Source organism: Engystomops pustulosus, chromosome 3 (genome assembly GCF_040894005.1).
Source record: "Engystomops pustulosus chromosome 3, aEngPut4.maternal, whole genome shotgun sequence".
Classification (NCBI taxonomy): Eukaryota; Metazoa; Chordata; class Amphibia; order Anura; family Leptodactylidae; genus Engystomops; species Engystomops pustulosus.
The window spans coordinates 146,064,963-146,084,521 of record NC_092413.1 but is presented as its reverse complement, the minus strand read 5'-3'; the positions used below and the strand labels follow the sequence as shown (position 1 = coordinate 146,084,521).

Here is a 19,559-nt window from a genome sequence, read left to right as displayed (position 1 = left end):
CCTAAAATATACTAATTCATGTAGGTGAAAACCCTTCCTGCCACATGTGCATGTAATTCACTGTATGGACCCACAACAGGGCACAGAAGGGAAGGAGGCCCTTTGAGAGTTTGGAGGGAAGAATTAGAAGAAATTGTTGTCAACACATTTAAAAAGTTCCTAAGGTACAGAACAATTTACCCCCCCCCCCTCAACAAATTATTCTAACTGCTATTTTTTTTTTACAAGAAATGTAAAATCCTGAATGTTTAGTTTTTACAAGAGAGGAAATTGTTTGTTATTTAGTTTTTCTCAAAAGTAGAAATACCCAACACATGGTCTGAAGCTGCTGTAGGGTGAAACAATGGGGCAGATTTATCAAGCAGTCTGAAAGTCAGAATATTTCCAGTTGCCCATGGCAACCAATCACAGCTCAGCTTTCATTTCACCAGTGCTCATGAATATTTTAAAGGGGAGCTGTGATTGGTTGCCATGGGCAATTGGAAATATACTGACTTTCAGACTGCTTGATAAATCTGCCCCAATATGTGACTTTATAGAGAAGGGGCGCATTTTGGAGGGTGAATTTTGCTGGAACATATTTCAGGTGCCAGAAAAAGGAAACCCCTAATGAATCACCCCCGTTTGGGAACTAAACCCCTCAATTAATTTATCATAGGGTATGGGGAGCATTTTAACTCCACAGGTGTTTCAAAGAATTTGTTAAAAATGGCCTGTGATAAAGAAGAATTTTTTCCCCCCAAGAAAAGCATAGCCTTGGACGAACTTCATTATTGCAACACCTGGGAGGTCAACATGCTTTCTGCATCCCTTGATAAATTGATTGGGGGTTGCAGTTTCTAAAATGTGGTCATTTATAGTGGATTCCACTACACTAGCACCTAAAGCTTTTACAAAATGAGCAAGTATTTGCATACCATGACACAGCAGATTATCCATACGAGCAGTTTCTCTCACTCAAGTAGATGGAATGAGCTACAGCCCCAGGCACATCTAATTGTAGAAACAGACTAGTGTGCCTGCATACAGGCTTGGACTGCCCCACAGGTGAATCCGGCAGTGGGCCCCCGAGCTTGTTGGGTCATCAGTTGTCCAGATCTCCCATATTATCCAGTAAACTTTCTTTTTTTTATGTACTGTAGATGCACTGGATGACTGAGATGACATATATATATATAATGTCTAGCCAACCAGTATCCTTCCTCCCTTCTCAATCACATTGAGCATCGTTCTTCTGCCTGAGACCTGCTACTTTATCAGCATTTATTCCTGGATCACAGAGCCAAGAGGCCAAAGACAAGTCAGCCGGTTACTGACTTAGGGCCACAGCAATCCAAAGCAAGGACTAAACCAAGAAGTCAAAAGTCAGCAATGTTTTAGGAATTTATGAAATAACAAAAAATTTCATGTGCCTGTACAGTGGTGGGCCCCAAACTGCCTGTATAAAGAATGAATGTGATACGGCATGCACAGACATGACTGGCTGGGATCCCAGAGGCTGGATCTCACTGTTTAAACATTAAAGAGGTATTCCCACGAATACAAGTTTCTTATATGCACTTAGGATAGAGAATAACATATTCTCTAATTCACTGTTATAAACAAAAATACAGCTTTTCACAAATATAATTCCAACCTGTCTCCATCAGTCCTGCTGTACAGAATTTTAGTTTCCCCCTAGACACGACCCTGTAACTTGTGACTTAGGGTCGGGGGCCGCTATCTTGGATTCCTGTGTGACTCTGTGTTGCTGAGTTTCACACTGTCACCCCACAGAACTAGACGGATAATAATGTGTCTGGTTACAGAGTCCCGCCCACACCCTGGAATTTTGAACTGAGCAGCCTAGGGATTGATAGGAGTGAAAACAGCAATAACACTGAGTAAAATTGTAAAGTAAGGGGTTAAAATTATCTTTATTGTGTTAACATCACTAGGGTATGAGATTTGAGAATTTTGTGGGAAACCCCCTTTAATGGTATCTAAGGATTAGCTATAAATATTTCAGTTATAAACAAAAGCAGAGCCACCTTAATACTTATTTTTTTGCAATTACATGATAGTTCTTACTATTCATTTGTTGGGGTTTCTAGAAGCCAGACACCCACATATTAAACAGTGACAACCTATTTTAAGGATTGGTCATAAACTTGTTCATGTAAGGGCAATAACTGAACTATAGGGCACTGAAAGGTGCCGGCTTTGTCTAAAAAATATCATTTGACCTGTTGCATGTCTGTAACTATTTGGGGGAGAAGTAACAATATGCACTATGACAAGAAAGGAAGCTATACAATTTTATGCTGGGAAACCTTAGGTTTTTACATTTGTGTTGCTGTTTTTTTTACACATATGACCTGAGTAAAAGGAAATTAGAAGGTGGACACAACCTGCCATACTGTAGAAATTGTTTTGGAATGATTTGAGGAACATAAAAAATGTTCCAAGCGTCTGTCTTTTCAATTGATGTAAAAACAGTGTGGATTATGATGCAGAAGAAAGTTCAAGGATCCAGCTCATCATCAGATTAAAACCGCCTTTATTTTACATCCATGGCGTTCACAGGTAAAAACAGGTAAGTAATAGAACAGTCAACGCGTTTCTAGCACCGTAACGTGCTCTTACTCATGAGTAAGTCATGAGTAAGAGCACATTACGGTGCTAGAAACGCGTTGACTGTTCTATTACTTACCTGTTTTTACCTGTGAACACCATGGATGTAATATAATCCAAAGGCGGTTTTAATCTGATGATGAGCTGGATCCTTGAACTTTATTCTGGTCTATACGTTCCCCCAGCAGCGGGGTAGATCCGTGCACTCACAGGTGACGCCAATAATCTAGGTGAGTTGTTTGTGGATTATGATGCCACTGTAGTAAATACATCCAAGTATGGTTTAATGGTGAGTATCACTTTCATAATAGTCTGATTGTTGCTGTTATGTCAGTAGCTCACTTTCCTTACAGCCAATAAATGTATTCTGGGGATGGTTGAGCTTGACTTCATATCACTATCACTTGTCCTCCTGCAGCTGTTCTATTATAATGTATCAGTCCAGTTAATGTACATTTCTTGTTAATTTTCATAACTGTAGTCCTTAGATTAACCCCTTCAAGACTGCCATACAGCTATATACATCCTATTTGCACATCCCCTGTGCAGAAAGGACATTTATAAACGTCATGACAGTGACCAACTTCAAAAGTTTATATCTCCTGAACCCTGGAACCTAGAAACATATGGATGATGTATGTATTGTGTATGGATGCTTAACAGAACCGGAGATATCCACCCTTAAAGTTGTACTACAAAATTATTTTTATGTACAGCTTTCTATTCCCAATTGTAACTATAAGAGTGGATATCTCCGATTCTCTTGAGCATCCATGCACAATCCATATTAAAGGGAAGACTCACCTGTTTAATACGATACTAGAATTGTGTTTCTAAGTGCAAGGGTTGGGTTTAAGATATATATATGTGTTTGAAGTGTGCCCCCTATAGCCTGTCAGCTGAATCTAGAAGGAGCTACTGGAGACTTTTGCTTTCAGTTTGCGGAAGTATATGAACCCTCTGCTTATAGCTTTACCTGGGAAAAAATTATGGAATAATGATGTACATATTTATAAAATATTTTTGTAAAAGTTACCACTTATTTAAAAAACTTTAATTGGAAAAAAAAAGCTTATTTTTGGACATTCAGGCACCAATGACCATCGGTCATGAAGGGGTTAATATTTGTGATATGCTATAAATTTAGGAGATTTTCAGGCCACTATTACATGTAGGTGTTCTGCTCAGTATTTTGTACTAGCATGTGTAAGTTCAGGCCCGGAGAAGGCTCAAAACATGAAAGAGGTAAGGCTCATCAGACTGAATCATAGATGTTCTGATTATAGGTTACATTATTGGTATAGCACTGCTGGTAGCACTGTTTCTGGTAATTATGTGACATATAATCTTTATTTCCTGGTAGCTCATTTTTGCCATCTGTATCTCTAGTTTGCAGGCCAGTTTAACCCCTTAACGTTTGCCCTTTTTCGTTTTTGCATCCATTTTTCACAGCCTACCTTATTTGTTTACTAATCTTATTATCTGTGTACTCCTTAGTGTTAGTATTTAACCCCTTAATGACCACCCTATCGGCTTTTTACGGCGGTCATTAAGGGTACTTCTTCTGACGCGTACGCCTTTCTACGGCGCCGCGTCAGAAGAAGATTTCGGGACACCGGGTCTCGCTGGTGCCAGTGTTGGGCTGTGATCTTACAGCCCAGACCCGGCACTAACACCCGGGATCGGAAAAACCCGATCCCGGGTGTTTACAAGCATGTGTAAGCGTGTTCCGCGTGGATCGGACCCCCCCGGTGTGCTTACCGGGGGATCCAATCCCTCCTGCCGCTGCCCCGGGTCCCGACGAGTGACCTGAGGATGAAGGCTTCTCTCCCCGCCGGGTTCTGCCTTCCTGGCAAGACCCGGCCGTAAGTAACTGAGCATGCGCAGCATGCTCAGTTACTTTCACTATACACTGCAATACAAGTGTATTGCAGTGTAAAGGCTTGAATAAGCGATCGGACGATCGCTTGTTCAAGCCAAGAAGTAGAAAATGTAAAAAAGTAAAAAAAAAAGATGAAATCATTTTATTATATAATTAAATAAATAAAAGTCCCATAATCTCCCCAGTTACACATAAAATGCAAATAAAGTATATAAAACACAAAAACACACGGAAAATGTACATATTTGGTATCACCGCGTCCGTATTAATCTGTACAATAAATCTAAATCAATCTTGAACCCGCTCGGTGAACGACGTAAAAAAAAACCTCGAAAAACTTCCCGTAATATACAATTTTTATATCAAACACCATCACAAAAAATGTTCTAAAAAGTGATCAAAAAAAGTTACGTTCCCTAATATGATACAACTGTAAAGAACAACTCTTTTCGCAAAAAATAAGCCCTCAACGAGATCTGACAACAGAAAAATACGGAAGTTATGGCCCTAAAAATGTCAATAGTAAAAACAATGCGATATTCTCCAATAATGGTTTTGATCAGGAAAATTGAGCAAAGATAAGAAAAACTATATAATGAGGTATCACCGCAATCGTAGTGAACCAGAGAATAAAGATAAAATATTATTTTTATGTTACGGTGAGCGGGGGAAAAAAAAATGCTAAAAATCCAAAATAAAAATTGATGATTTTGTTTGTGTCCCCCTTGAAATAGTTAATAATATCTCATGAATAAGCTATAGACCCCAAAATGAATTATCTATACATTGTATCTCATCCCGTAAAAAATAAGCCCTCATATGTTTGCATTACCAAAAAAAATAAAAATGTATAGGTAGTACAATGTGCCAATACAAATCTGCTGTGAATGGCGCCTCCATTCATTCTATACATGGCCGTGCGCCCGTACAGAAGTTTACCACCACATATGTGGTATCAGTACACTCTGGAGGAATTGGGCATCAAACGTTGCAGTGCGTTTCATCATTTAATTTATTCTGAAACTGTCAGTTTTGGCCTAGATGAATGTATTTTCCAAAACAATTCCATAGATTCTAAATCGCAGGTCCATATTGTTTTAACCCATGTGAAACACTTAAAGGGTTAATGGACTTAATAGAAGTTGTTTTACATACGTTGAGGGGTGAAGTTTCTATAGTGGGGTAATTTATGGGGTTTTACTATTATTTAGGCCTTACAAAGTCACTTGAAAGCTGAGTTTTCCCTCAAAATGTGAGTTTTGGCAATTCAAGAAAATGAGAAAAATCGCACCTAAAGTTCTGCACCTCATAACATCCTAGAAAAGTGACAGGACGCATAAAATATCATCTCAACATAAAGAAGACAAATCCCGTAAATGTTAATTATCAAGCTTTTTGGGTAGTTTTACTTCCTGTCTGGAAAGCAGAACAAACCTGCAGAACAAACATTTCAAACTTGGAAAATGAAGAATTTTTACAAACTTTTGCCAAATTTTCACTTTTTTTCAGAACAAATCGCAAAACTTATCACTTAAATTTTATAACTAACGTGAAGTACAATGTATCACGAGAAAACATCCTCAAAATCGCCTGGATATGGTAAAGCGTTCCGAAGTTATAACCAATTATCGTGAGACATGTCAGATTTGAAAAATCTAGTCTGGTCATTGAGCTGAAAACTAGTGTCGGTGATAAGGGGTTAATAAACCATGCTATGTAAATAGAGTTGTGCCATTTTCTTAGGGGGGGGGGGGGGGGGGGCTTGTAGATTTCACTGTGCAATCCAAATAAAAAATCTTTATTTTTTAGTGTGATCTTGTTTATAGTAAATTTATATAGTTTATAATTATGCATATTGTGAGGCCAATAACTTTTTCATACTTTAGTGCACAGAGCTGTTCAAATTATAATTTTTTTGCAGGACGATCTGATACACTGTACAACTGTCTGAAACTTTTCCATTTTTAAAAGTGGTGGTTTGGACATTTGTATTCACCACAGGGAATAATCATTTTCATACTTTGAAAGATTGGCCATAATTTTTATTTTTGTTCTAGGGAAAGGGGGATATTTGGAATTTTAGTTTAAAAAAAACAAAAAAACATTTGTAATTGGTTTTTTAGGCCCTTAAGGAACTTTAACCCTAGGGCAGTGATGGCAAACCTTTTAGAGACCAAGTGCCCAAACTACAACCAAAATCCACTAGTTTATTTTAAGCCGTAACTTAACTGCTCCCTGTTCTTCCTCATCTTTCAGTCATATCAGCTCCCTGAGGCCACCAATACAGTTCTAAGAAGGAAGGCAAATTCAGACTCTGGTTGTAGCTTCTCTCCAGGGTCTCTCTGTAGAGGAAGAATGAAAGCTCCAGCATGATGACCTCCAAAGATAATGCAGCCCTGTTCACACCTTCTCACTTTCCCCTCAGTTCCATACAGACAATGGGGTGTTGCTTTAAAATAGTGCTGAGAACAGCATCTTTTAAGTTACCTGGGACTGCAGGAAGATTCAGTGTTTGGTGAACTCTGTGGTGAGGTGATGGCCTGAGTGTCCGCAGAAAGAGCTCTGAGTGCCACCTCTGGCACCTGTGCCATTAGGTTTGCCACCACTGCCCTATATTTTAGTGACACTAAGCTGGATCTGTTTTAGACCCTGCCTCCATTACAGATCCTCCTTTAACATCCAAGGACCAATCACCCCCCAACAATGCCTCATGCCTCGATGCCCCAAATGCTCTGCCTTTATTTAAACCCTGCTCCGCACTTGTTTTCCATCTTAATGTCTGGACTATTTTTTCCATCATTGCCTTCTACGGGCTATAACTTTTTTTTTCTGTTACTATAGTTGTATGTAGTTTTTAATAGCACAATTTTGGGCTTCATATATCCTACTGGACCTTTTCTGAGCAGCATATTTTTTTTAAAAAGTACCATATATACTCGAGTATAAGTCGAGTTTTTCAGCACAAAAAATGTGCTGAAAAACTCAAACTCCACTTAAGAAAAAAAAAAAATCAAAGATCACGCCTCCTCCGCATGTCTTCTCTTCTTCTGTCGTCAGCAGCAGGTCCGAAAGAGTAAAATCTTTCATGGGCAAACCCCTTTAACAGTGCTGCAAAGTAATAGTATGACGGGCATCTTTAAATGAAATCTACCATCAAAATGAAGCATTGTAAACCAGGGACACGTACTCATAGATCCAGGCATTGTTTGTGGTAATGTTCTAATATATATAATGATCCAGAAGGGCTCAGGGGTGTTATCAGAGCCCCTCTGTACTGTAGCTTCACAGGCTGTTACACTGTGCAGGTGTACATCAGGCAAAGGGAGGGGGGAAGTCCTCGTAGAGAAATGAGTGGGGGGGGGGGTGCAGCAATTTAACAGCCTATGAAGCTGCAGCAAAGAGCAGCTCTGGTAAGATCCCCCCCCAGCTTCCTTTGGGCTAATTAGCATAATTGTGAAATATTATTTAAGAAGGGAGGAGGTCATGGATAACAAATATAAGAAAATAACCACAGAGACAGTGCCTGGATCTATGAGTAAGTGCTCCTGCTTTATCAGGCTTGGTTTGGATGGTAGATTTCTTTTAAGGTGTGTAGCTTCTGGGAGAGGTCTGCACTTCTGTGACCCACTAAGGCAGCGATGGTGAACCTTTTAGACACCGAGTGCCCAAACTGCAACCCAAAACACCCCTTATTTTTAAAGCAGTAACTTATTGCTCCCTGTTCTTCAACAACGTTCGATCATATTGGCCTCCTCAGGACAAGATGGAAAATTTGCATCATTTTAGCTTCTTTCTAGTATCCCTCTGTAAACAGAGAATTGTGGGGCCAGCAGAAGGTCTTCCAAAGATAATTCGTCCCTGTCTACTCATTCTCCCTCTTCCTATAGTCCCAAGTAGCGAAGTAAGTGTCACTTAAATATATGACTGAAAGCAGCATCTTTAAAGTTGCTTGGAACTTCAGGAAGATTCTTTGAGTCCTGTCTGGTGTGCTGGAGTGGGTTCTGAGTGCCACCTCTGGCACCCGTGCCATAGGTCCGCCACCACTGCACTAAGGCCTCTATATAATCTGACACTTAAGCAAGCATCAATCCATTGTAGAAAGATGGAATTCAGCAGGGTTTTTAGAGTGAAAAGCAGATCACAGAGGAAGAGAAGATAACAGTACAAGGATGCACTTCTCTCTGATAAAATATTATACAAATATCTTGTATCAACAGACTTTCCAATGTACTATTCCTTCATGCAAAGTTTATTGAAAAGTTATTTTTGCATGTTTCCATTTCAATCATTGGGGTGACCCACACTTACATGTTCAAGTTGCCAATTCAGTAAAAATCATGGCAAATAGACTTTCCCTGGCATTAAGAGTGGGTTGAATACCACAAGGTCTACGCAAAATTCGGATGATTCATGGGCAACTGGCTATAGGCTCCATTGGATTTGACATTAAAGGGAACCTACCACCACAAATCTACCTATAAAGGTAGATTGGGTGGTAGGTGGATCATTGGGACGTGAGGATAGCCCTTTTAAGGGCTAATCCTCACGTCCCTGCACTTTTTTGAGAACTTTAATTTGATATTTATTCAAATTTACTTATGTGGCTACCGGGGCGTGGAGTAGCCGCTTATGAGATTACACGAGGCGGCTACTCCACGCCCCGGTAGCCACTTTACCCCTCCTACTCACCCATCTTCGGCGCGCAGCTCCGCGTAGCTGCGCGCCCTCGTCCGGGGAGCCTGCCGTCTGCGCATGCGCAGAAGAGCAGGCCCGCGCCTGTTTCGGAGTTGTGACCGCGCAGGCGCGGGCCTGCTCTTCTGCGCATGCGGCAGGCTCGCCGGACGAGGGCGCGCAGCTATGCGGAGCTGCGCGCCGAAGATGGGTGAGTAGGAGGGGTAAAGTGGCTACCGGGGCGTGGAGTAGCCGCCTCGTGTAATCTCATAAGCGGCTACTCCACGCCCCGGTAGCCACATAAGTAAATTTGAATAAATATCAAATTAAAGTTCTCAAAAAAGTGCAGGGACGTGAGGATTAGCCCTTAAAAGGGCTATCCTCACGTCCCAATGATCCACCTACCACCCAATCTACCTTTATAGGTAGATTTGTGGTGGTAGGTGCCCTTTAACGAAGTTCCCATCAAGTAGGAAACCTTTCCTTTGCTTCCTAGTGATGGGAGGTCCGGCTCTTTGTAGTGAGCTGGATCATTATATGTCCACTATGATTTGTAAAGTGCTACTGACTACGATGGTGCTATATAATTAAAGATTATTATTATTGTTTTGGCGTGAACAAATCCTATGTCTACAGCTGCCTGTCACCAATGTGGAACAGTAAGACTGCGTTCACACTTTGTTTTATTTACATGCAAAACACATGTTTCTACTTATCAATCGCATGCGTTTCATCCCCCCTGCCCATGTACACTTGAATTGCGATTTTAACGCGATGCAAATGTACCGTGTGAATGCAGCCTCACTGTATGATAAGAAAAGATGCATCAGGCTCAGCTGTATTCAGCGCTAACCATTGTACACAGGGATTCCATCCATGGCCATTCCTAATCCGTCAGGTAGACAAATCCTATTCCTGACCTAATACTCTCCAGACTCAAGTCTGAACTCCAGGCTCCGCGTCCGTTCTCCGGGTTTTCCGAACACCGCACAAGAGACAGGGAATGTGATGGGCAGTGCTCTGGACCAATGAACAGCCGCAAAGCGTCAGTTTCGTGTTCGTTCTGACACTCTAACCAATCACAGAGCTTTTAGGCGTGGTTAGGAGGCAACTCCGTTACTTGCGCCAATCATGATAAAGAGGGCATTGGGGCGTCACGATTTTTGACATATTCTCACGCCATTTTGGATGTGGCGCAAACGTCGCTGTTTTTCAGTCATATTCGTCGACGTTTTCGGCCAACCGACTGCCTTTGTTGCAGGTTTCTCGGCGGCTTACTGCTTGGCCGCACATTTTCTATGCATTGCTGGCGAAGAGTGGCACTTTTAATGGGAAGTTAGTGGTATAATTAAAGAAATGTGCGACGCTGGTCGAGGAGGCGCCATATTGGATGTGGCGATGTCCTTTCCCTCGTGCACATGTGCCCCTGCGTGTCCAAACATTTATCTTTATAGCGATGTTTGTGGCCCACATATAACTCGGTATTCTCAGGCGGCAGTGTGTGAACCCTCTCAAGAAGCGCTAGATGTGGTTTTGGCTATTTTCTGTGGATTTGTGCGAGTCGGCAGTGTGAAGGGAGGGGCTAGGTAATCTTCCCCAGCAGCTCGGATAAGAATAGACATAATGCACGTATCCGGCAACAGGCACTATATACACTGTAATGTGTGGCGTCCATTGACTCTAGCTACAAAATGCAAGGAGTGCGTTTACCCGCAGTGTAGCTGACGGGCTTGCACTATGATTACATGTACCGTTTTTTTTTCTTTTAACTCCTATGTGCCCAGTGCATGAATACCTAACGCTGAGGTAAAGGTTGGAAAACCTAAGCGCTCGAATCTAGTCCCGTCTACATTCCCGACGTCATCAGCTGGTTGGCGCTATTAGAGAAAGGAGGCTTCTGAGGTAGCTGATTATCGGGCAGTTATCGGTTCTACTGTTGTTACGGGGTGATGGAGTCGTGCTGGTGACACAGGGACAACCAAAAACAATATCTGTCACCTCACAGTGAATAGACTGTAAAGTATCGAGAGGCGCGCATAATAGGCGATCGTTGAGCTCGTGCCTGCGTCGGGTGAACCCTAGCGGCGGAGCGCGGCACTACAGCCCCTCCCGCGGCAAGGAAAGGGTTCGCTGAAGGCGGGAGACATGACTGTGAGGGGGAGGGTTAATGTCGAATGGAAAATTTCCACTCCGTCTGTCCTTCACCTGAAGAGTTAAAAGATGGGGATGGGGGGGGGGGGACAAAAAAAAAATTCCCTCGCAAAATGATCCTCGTGCGGCAAGGTTACCGCGCGCGGTGTGTCCCCCAGTATGGCGCAGGGTGGTGTAATAGCGCCGTACTGAGGAGCACTCCGCATGGGGACACCTTGCCCTGTCATAAATCGCTCAGACAAAAATTGACGCTTTTTATGCGTCACTGCCGCACTGCCCGACACGATCGTGCGATGCAGCGCCCCACACTGGATACTTTTGTACAGCCGATGTAGTGCGACTTTTACCAGAAATAAATTTGCGCATGTCCTTGCACACCAGGATAATAGACAGAGGGCAAGTAAATGCCCTGGGGGCATGTAGCACGAAGTAGGGGGTAGCTTTGCTCCTAGGCGCTATCCTTTTTTTGTGTGTAATTTTGCACACGCCGCCACTATCCCGCTCCCCCTCCTCCCTCTCCAGAAGAAGGAAAAAAAAATAATGTTCATTTGCATTGGATTGCCAAAGCTAAGAGCTGCTAATGCTTAACTGCTGCGCATGCGCCAACGAGCAGCCAGGAGGCGCTGCGGTCGCTGGCGGTACTACACTTCAGAGAGGGAAGGCAAACAAGCCCCCCACCCCCATTGTTTGAGCTTGGGCCAATCAGGGGCCGGATCTGTCTTAGCCCCCCTCTCTCAGGGGCTAGTAGCCAATGAACAGGCGAGGTGCCGGTGCGCTGCTCCTCCCACTAATCTATATTAAAGTCCCTGGCGCCGCGTGAGTCCTTCACTGGCAGTCACTATAAAAAATAAAAAAAGCCATCTTTGTATTGTTCCCGCACCAGCCTCACGCTCCTCCGAGTCCCCGGATCTAGCGGCACTTTTCTTTTTTATTTTCCCTCCATCTTTAGACTAGACTCTTATCTATTCACCATGTCAGACACCGCATTGGACACCAGTGTAGAGCCGACAACCAAGGTAAGCTCCGTGTTTTCGCGCTTTGTGTCCCCATTGTTGCTGCACCTGCCCCGCTGCTCTCGCGTCTCGGAGACGTTCAGTAGCGGCTGCCTCGTCAATCATTAGCCGGGCAGGTGTCACACTGATAAGATGAGCGGCGCTCTGCCTTCTCGCTGCTGGGTACCAGATGTCGCCCTGGATCGGGCATCCCTCACATGCCGAGGCTGACGGGCACTTCTTCCCCTGAAGTTTCCTCGCTGCCGGGGAGCGTCGTGTTCCTGGCCGGTGCCCACGCACACATGGTGGGTGGACTGCATCCCCCGCCATGGAGCGATGTGCCGGGCGATGTACCTGCTCCTCTTGTGGCACCTCACTGATGGAGCCGCGATCCGGGATGCGCCCACCGAGCACCCTCGCAGGACTCGCGGGGGATCCCATGTAATCTGTATGTAGCCTGTCTATATACATAGTGTGAATGGTCAGTGTATACATGACCGATCGATGTGTATCCAATGTGTCGGTGGGTGTTCGGTATGTGGATATATGGTCAGTGTGCTAGGTGTATCAATATTAGTGGGTGAGTGCTCGGTATGTGGAGACATGGTCAGTGTACTCGGTGTATCTCTGGTATGGGTGATCCCTAGCTGTGGATACATAGTCGGAGGGTGCTCGGTATATGGATATACGGTCAGTGTGCTAGGTGTATCTATATAGTGTGGATACATAGTCGGTGGGTGATCGGTATGTGGGTATATGTCCAATGTGCTAGGTGTATCTGTAATGTGGGTGCTCGGTATGTGGCTACACGGTCAGACTTCTAGGTGTATGTATATAGTGTGTACATAGTGCCCAGTAGATACATAGCCGGCGGGTTCTCGGTAGATGTCGGCTGGTACCCGGTGTAGTGTCAGAGCTCATCCCCTCCTGTTCCCGGTTACGTGCTCTGTAAGGCTCGCAGCAGGGAGAGCCCAGATTGCGGCGCGGAGCCCGCGGCTGTATTGCATCGGTGCTGACAACGAGACGTGACTGAGCAACCTTCCGCGCTAGATCGGTGCGGATTTGATCGGTCACAGTGCTTGGAGTCGCTGCGATTCCCCAGCGGAAAGCCTTTGTTGCAGCGCAAGGGTTAATGAGGTCCCAGCTGCGCGGATGAGTTATGATAGGAGGGGGGGGGGGGGATGGGTCCTGCCACTTGTTTGTGTTGTACACAGTTCTTCACGTCCACCGGCTCAGTCCCGGGGGAGAAGATGAATCTCCAGGGAGCAGGGGAGGGGGACAGATGGTAACCGGATTAAGACTGTAAAGGCAGAGCCTTTAATTAGAGGTGGGGGAGGGTTAATTACTGTCTACCTGGGATGTACCGCGCTGTTATTTCACACTAGGACAGCGGTAAATAAGCCCTCCGGTGCCGCGCTGTGTGACGGGGGAGGTCTGGCGCATCCACTCATCATCTTGGCAGCTGCTATCATTTACAGTGAGGGCAGCTCGTCAATTACAATGTTACCTCGTTTATTCTATACATCATTGTTCATCCCCAGCGTGGAGCCTGTGCGTCACTCAGCAGAACTTGCTTTGAACAGCCTATTGGGAGTTGTAGTTTCTCCGCCTTTTCTCCCCGGGCGTGTCTGCATAAGGGAGCAAGGCGAGCCCGCTGTGAGCGCTTTACAAATCCCATGAGCCTGTGCGCCATATGTGGGCTGGGACAAGGAGGCGGCAGCCAACCAGCGGCCCCGGAACGCGGGAAAAGGGCATGGGCGGAGCTAGACGCCCGGAGCAGTCCTATAGCCGCCTGTAGTAAGGGGCTCCAAATTTGAAATGGGATTTAATGCGTGGAATGTAGCGAGCTCCAGGCTGCGGGTCATGTACAGAAAGATAGTTATCCTAGTCCCCCAAGTGCCGGGTTACTGTATACTGACGGGCGGGCCAAGTCTGTCACAATTTAGCTGTCCATAAATAGAACAGTCTTTGCTACTAGTCACCAATCACATCTACCCCCACGGTGGCTATGGAAATAATAGCTGCTCTCTGATTGTGGGTAAGCAGGTGCCTGGGCGTGTATATGGCTGGTACTTGGAGATCTATGTGTGGAAATGTATTGCTAATGTCAGGATAGTCCCGGCATTGTCATAAGCTGTGCTGTAGTTTGACAGGAGCGGTGATAAGTGTATTAGGTTCTGTACACCAGCGCCAGTAGTCATGGGCATATCACACAAATAAGGGGGGAAGTGCCCTTTTACTAACATGTCTCTAGTACAGTGGTTCTCAACCTGTGGGTCGGGACCCCAGCTGGGGTCGAACGACCAAAACCGGGGGTCACCTAAAGCCATCGGAGCCGAAATTTTACTGTGTTTTTACTGGGAGTTGCATGGTTTGGGGTCACCACAGCATGAGGAACTGTATTGTGGGGTCACAGCATTAGAAAGGTTGAGAACCACTGCTCTAGTAGAACTAGTACTAAAGTAACCAAGTTTTGTGAGCTGGTAGACCGTAGTAGACAATGAGCCTTGATACTTTCACTTGTTTCTTATGACTGAAGGTTTTCAGCTGCTTCCCTTTATGTTGTAACATATGTGAAGATAAACATTGCTACTTGTAGCGGATTATTCTCAATGTGTATCTCCTTGTATTTCCCAGCCATTAGATAATGTAATTCTAACGTACTTCCCTCTGTACAGGACTTGAAGGGAAAAGAGAAGGACCCAGTTGAAGAAACAGAAAATGGAAAGAAGCCTTCCAATGGAACTACAGTAAGTGTCTATTCTGTGCTCCTACCCATGTGATCCTCTGTAGCTGTAGTGTCTCCCATGGCCTCTAGAGGGCACAGATTTATAATCCAGTCTGCCTTGCCCTACAGTCCACTTACACTTAGATGTAAAGATACCATGGCTTGTGTGGGTTCAAATTTGAAGTAAAATTATGCCAAAGCTTTGTCATACACTGAAATATCAATACATGCGGTCCACTACTTAAGAACACCCGACTTACAGATGACCCCTAGTTACAAATGGACCTTTTGTAATTTGCTATACTTTAGCCCTAGGCTACAATAAACAACTAAAACGGTTATTAAAGGTGTCTGCAACTGAGCATTTAAGTAGGTAATCCTGGTTCTTATGACAATCCAACATTTTAAAAATCAAATTGTCACAGAGACCAAAAAATATTTGGCTGGGGTTACAGTTATAAAGTATACGATTCTGACTTGCATAGAAATTCAACTTAAGAACAAACCTACAGAACCTATCTTGTACGTAACCCGGGGACTGCCTGTATTTGGTATACCAGTGGACTAATATATTGTATGTCTGTAGAAAATGTATACAGAAGCCAATATTTGCCAGTTTTTCTTTATTGACTGCTTCCATAATTCCTTTTAGGAGAATGAAGAGAATGGAGATGATGGCGCAGACAATGATGGAGAAGAGGAGGAAGAAGTTGATGAGGAAGATGAGGATGAAGTTGAAGGTAGTGTTGAGCCATATAAAGACCTCTTCAGTTTGTTCAGTAATATGGGAAAGAAAGTTTTGTTCAAACATTGATCTTAGTACATTGTTTGGCATGCGTTTTTACTTAAATCTCTGGTGGAACAGTATGGGACCATAGATGGAACTTTATTGTTCTACTCCATCTTCTTCACTTTAGATCAGTGTCAGTGGTGTAATACAATGGTGGGAGTGATGGTTCAAGTTGTAAAATGGGATTTTGTAATGTATAACTTCAAGAAAAATATTTTTACAAGTGTAGTTGTATCTAACAACATGACTTATCTTGTTAGGAGAGGATGATGATGATGAGGGTGACGAAGATGATGAAGCAGATGGAACCTCTGTGAAAAGACCAGCAGAAGATGACGATGTAAGTTTTTTTTTTTTTTTTTTTTTTTTCCCCCAAACAGTAATATTTGGGCCAAATGTGAAATATCAATTTAGTCTTCATCTTTTTTCGTAGCTATTGAGGGAGATCACACTGATGCCTGACTATTTGTCTGTTCACCATTCTAACTAAAGTTAATTGTTAAAGCCATATGGTGGAGAAAAACATTTTGCCAAGTAATTAATTTGGCAGCATCATTCAGTGTTGTAATGGTGGCAATACGGCAATTAGGTGTTGGCCCTCTAACAATGGTTACCTTGCCTTCTATGGAAGGTATACCAAAGCACTCCAGTGGGCTCATTCGCACATCCATGGTTTCCACAGTCCTATGTGAGCTGACTGCTTTAGCTGCAACACTCTGCAGCTAGGGCAGTCTCAGCTGTCATCAGTGTGGACTTCACAAACTGCTGTGTTCCGTTGCTTGCGGCCCAGGTATCAGTCCTTCCAAAAAATCTTAACACATTAAATGTCTTTTCTCTCTTTAGGACGAAGATGACGTTGAAACAAAGAAGCAGAGAACAGATGAAGATGACTAGAGTGGGGTCGTTCCCTCTCTCAAAATAAATTCTATATATAATCCTTCTCCACCGCCTCCCCACCCTTATCACGCTCAGAATATGGTCACTCAAAGTGATGCATCCGTCCCACCTTTCACATAAGGCTCCCATGGCCCATTTCTCCGTCCTTGCACAGCACCACGTTTTGGTGCAGGTTGATGTGCCCTTGGTGCATTCTTTTTAAAGCAGCCCCTGGTCCTCTTAAGTTGAGTGGACCAACCCTTTCACTGCCAGTTTGGGTTGCATTCACTTGCTGTCCTCCCCGTCTGAGGGAAAAGGGGAGTAAAAATCTCAGCAGATTTTCCTTTTTAAAATTATGAAATGGGGGGGGGGGGAGGGACTAAGAAACACCCTTGGATTGGGGTTCCTATGTTTGTATTTTTTATTTACATTTTATATTTTTGTACATATTGGTATACAGCTGTCCTTTTTTCTGTACCGGGAATCCGGCTGACAGGGTGTGGGGCTTTTAAATTACACATGTAATTTTATTTGAATTTTTTTTTTTTAATTGCACCTGTAGATTTCTGCCAATTCAACCCTGATGTATTTTCTTTTTCTGGGCAGGGTGGTGGGCAAGGTGGAGTAAGACCAGGGCTGTTTTTTCTCCAAGGGGAGCAAATGGAGAAATCTTTACAAAAAATAAAAAAAAGTTGTTACAAAAAAACCTAAATAAATAAGACAAAATTCCCATATAAGAAAAAATATTCTGATCATTCCAGTAACTTTTTACTTTTTTTTTGGAGCATATTTTTAGCTGTACTTTAGATGGGTTTGGATGAGTTAAATGGCCAAAGATATAATTTTTTTTTTTTTTGTTTTGTCTGAAGTTGCTGTTTACTTTGTCATTTCTTGGCCTGGCTGGATGTGTGCGGCAGTATTGTCAATAAAACTGCAATTTTAATTTGCAGGCTTTCTTTTTGTTCTAACAGTGTGCTGTTTGAGTCTTGTGTTTATTCCTTAAGACCTCAATTCATAAAGGAAAATAAAGGTTTATACTTGTTACAACATATATCAATTAACAGGTAGGAGGGAGAATGTTACTTTAACCTGTATAGAGATACCACAGGAGCCCAGCAGCTTTAAGATTGCCCAGTTTTTGCTCTTAACAGCTGTGGTCAGTGTAAAGACCAATTGTGGTTTAACCCTTTAAATTCAGCTATTCAGTCTGCTGCATTTAGAAAAGGTATGGGTTAGGAGGGATATTTTCTTACCATTAGTCCTTTTCACTAGGGCCGCAGGGTGCTGACTGTCATGTCAGCTATAGACCCCCTCCAAGTGAATCTGATGTTTGCCTATTTGGTACCCATTCATTCAATGGAGAACACACAAATGTATTTTGATAGACACAACAGCTATGGATTACACAGTGCCATTTGAAGCTCAAGCAAGCGGCTCAAAACTGAGCAGGTCCTATGGCTAACCGTTGTTCAGCTCAGGCAGCCTCGCACACTGATGGCACATATGGCATGAACAATGGACCACAGCTTGATAATGAATACATTTGTGTGAAGTTGGGCAAAAAGTTCATTTTACTAAATTATTTTCAATCCTTGACTCAAACGATAGAAATTAAACTTATTGAATCACATGACTTAGGCCAGCGGCACACGTGGCGTTTTGAACCCAGTTTTTAAGCAGTCTGTTAAAAAAATGCATGCGTTTTTTTTTTAAACTCATCCATTTTTTTTTTTTTTTTTTACCGGTTTTTACCAACTTATCTTAATTTAAATGGGTCAAAAACGGATGCATTAATAACCGCATGCGGTTTTTAATGGACTGTTTAAAAATGGGTTCAAAACGCCACGCATGCCGCCGGCCTTAAAAGTCCTAGCTATAAAATAAGTCATACCATTAGAGAGGCCACCTTGTGAATACATTAACCACACAATGAAAATGTTATGGCCTTTGCTTGCAAATAAAGCGAAAACTATAAACTGTAAAGTATGACTTTCCTCATTGGTGCAACATGGAAAATAATGTAAATGTTACTAATGCCATTCATGGAAAGGCACAACATAGAAAACAAGGCCAGAATTGCATATACTACTGGTTTCTTTAGGTTTTATGTATCATACATTTGGTGCAGTTCAAATGCACCTGGAAAAACACCTATTCATACAGAAGAACCATCAAAATTGTCATAGTCCTCTTCTAATACATGGGGTATAATGTATATATGCTACATCCATGTTTCCTGGGATAACCTATCCATATCATTAATGTAACTTCATCACAGCTCCTATGCAGGAAAGTAGAAGAGAAGCTGCAGTAACCCAACCATCACGCAGCTGTTTTGGTCTGTGTTATGGAGACAGTCTTTAACATCTAATGGGTGGTAATATGTCAGATTTCCCACTAATCTAGTTTTTCTCCCTATGGATATATTTTGGATCATTCCCTAATTTGTGTAAAGAAGCATGTTTGGTAAATAAAGGCAATTCTTTACCATCAGTGCAATACACTCTAATACCAATGCAGAAATTACATGTGCTTTAGCTGTATCTCATACTACTACTATACTATTTTCTACAGGAAATAGGATAAAATGATAATGTAGGGAGATCTGCCTGTTGGGGCCTTCCCTTACCACTGGTTCCCTGAAAAGGCACCAAAAGTCTGAGGTCCTATAGAGATCAATGAGACTCCTTCGGATGACTATTATATCATGTGGATACAGGTGTAAATCCACCATCGGAACCTTTCAATAAAGCTGGCTAACAGTGTTAGGGGGGTGGCACACATGGTGTTTTGGGCCGTTTTTAAGCAGTGCGTTAAAAAACGCATCCATTTTTTGAAAACGCATGCGTTTTTGAC

The 19,559-nt window shown here is 43.0% G+C and overlaps 1 protein-coding gene across 1 annotated transcript; it reads left to right on the top strand.

The window, feature by feature from the left end:
* The first annotated feature begins 12,130 nt into the window (after positions 1–12,130).
* PTMA (prothymosin alpha) lies at positions 12,131–17,671 on the top strand. Its single transcript, XM_072142460.1, has 5 exons — positions 12,131–12,333; positions 14,988–15,059; positions 15,690–15,777; positions 16,088–16,167; positions 16,671–17,671. Exons 1-5 carry the CDS (start codon positions 12,289–12,291, stop codon positions 16,719–16,721), a joined length of 336 nt encoding a protein of 111 aa, XP_071998561.1. The 5' UTR covers positions 12,131–12,288; the 3' UTR covers positions 16,722–17,671.
* Positions 17,672–19,559: the final 1,888 nt, after the last annotated feature.

Excerpts from the sequence above, each read along its gene's own strand:
- PTMA (XM_072142460.1), top strand. The coding sequence starts at position 12,289 with ATGTCAGACACCGCATTGGACACCAGTGTAGAGCCGACAACCAAG. Across the intron at positions 15,060-15,689 it reads AGCCTTCCAATGGAACTACA|GAGAATGAAGAGAATGGAGA; the intron begins GTAAGTGTCTAT and ends AATTCCTTTTAG. Across the intron at positions 15,778-16,087 it reads AGATGAGGATGAAGTTGAAG|GAGAGGATGATGATGATGAG; the intron begins GTAGTGTTGAGC and ends TTATCTTGTTAG.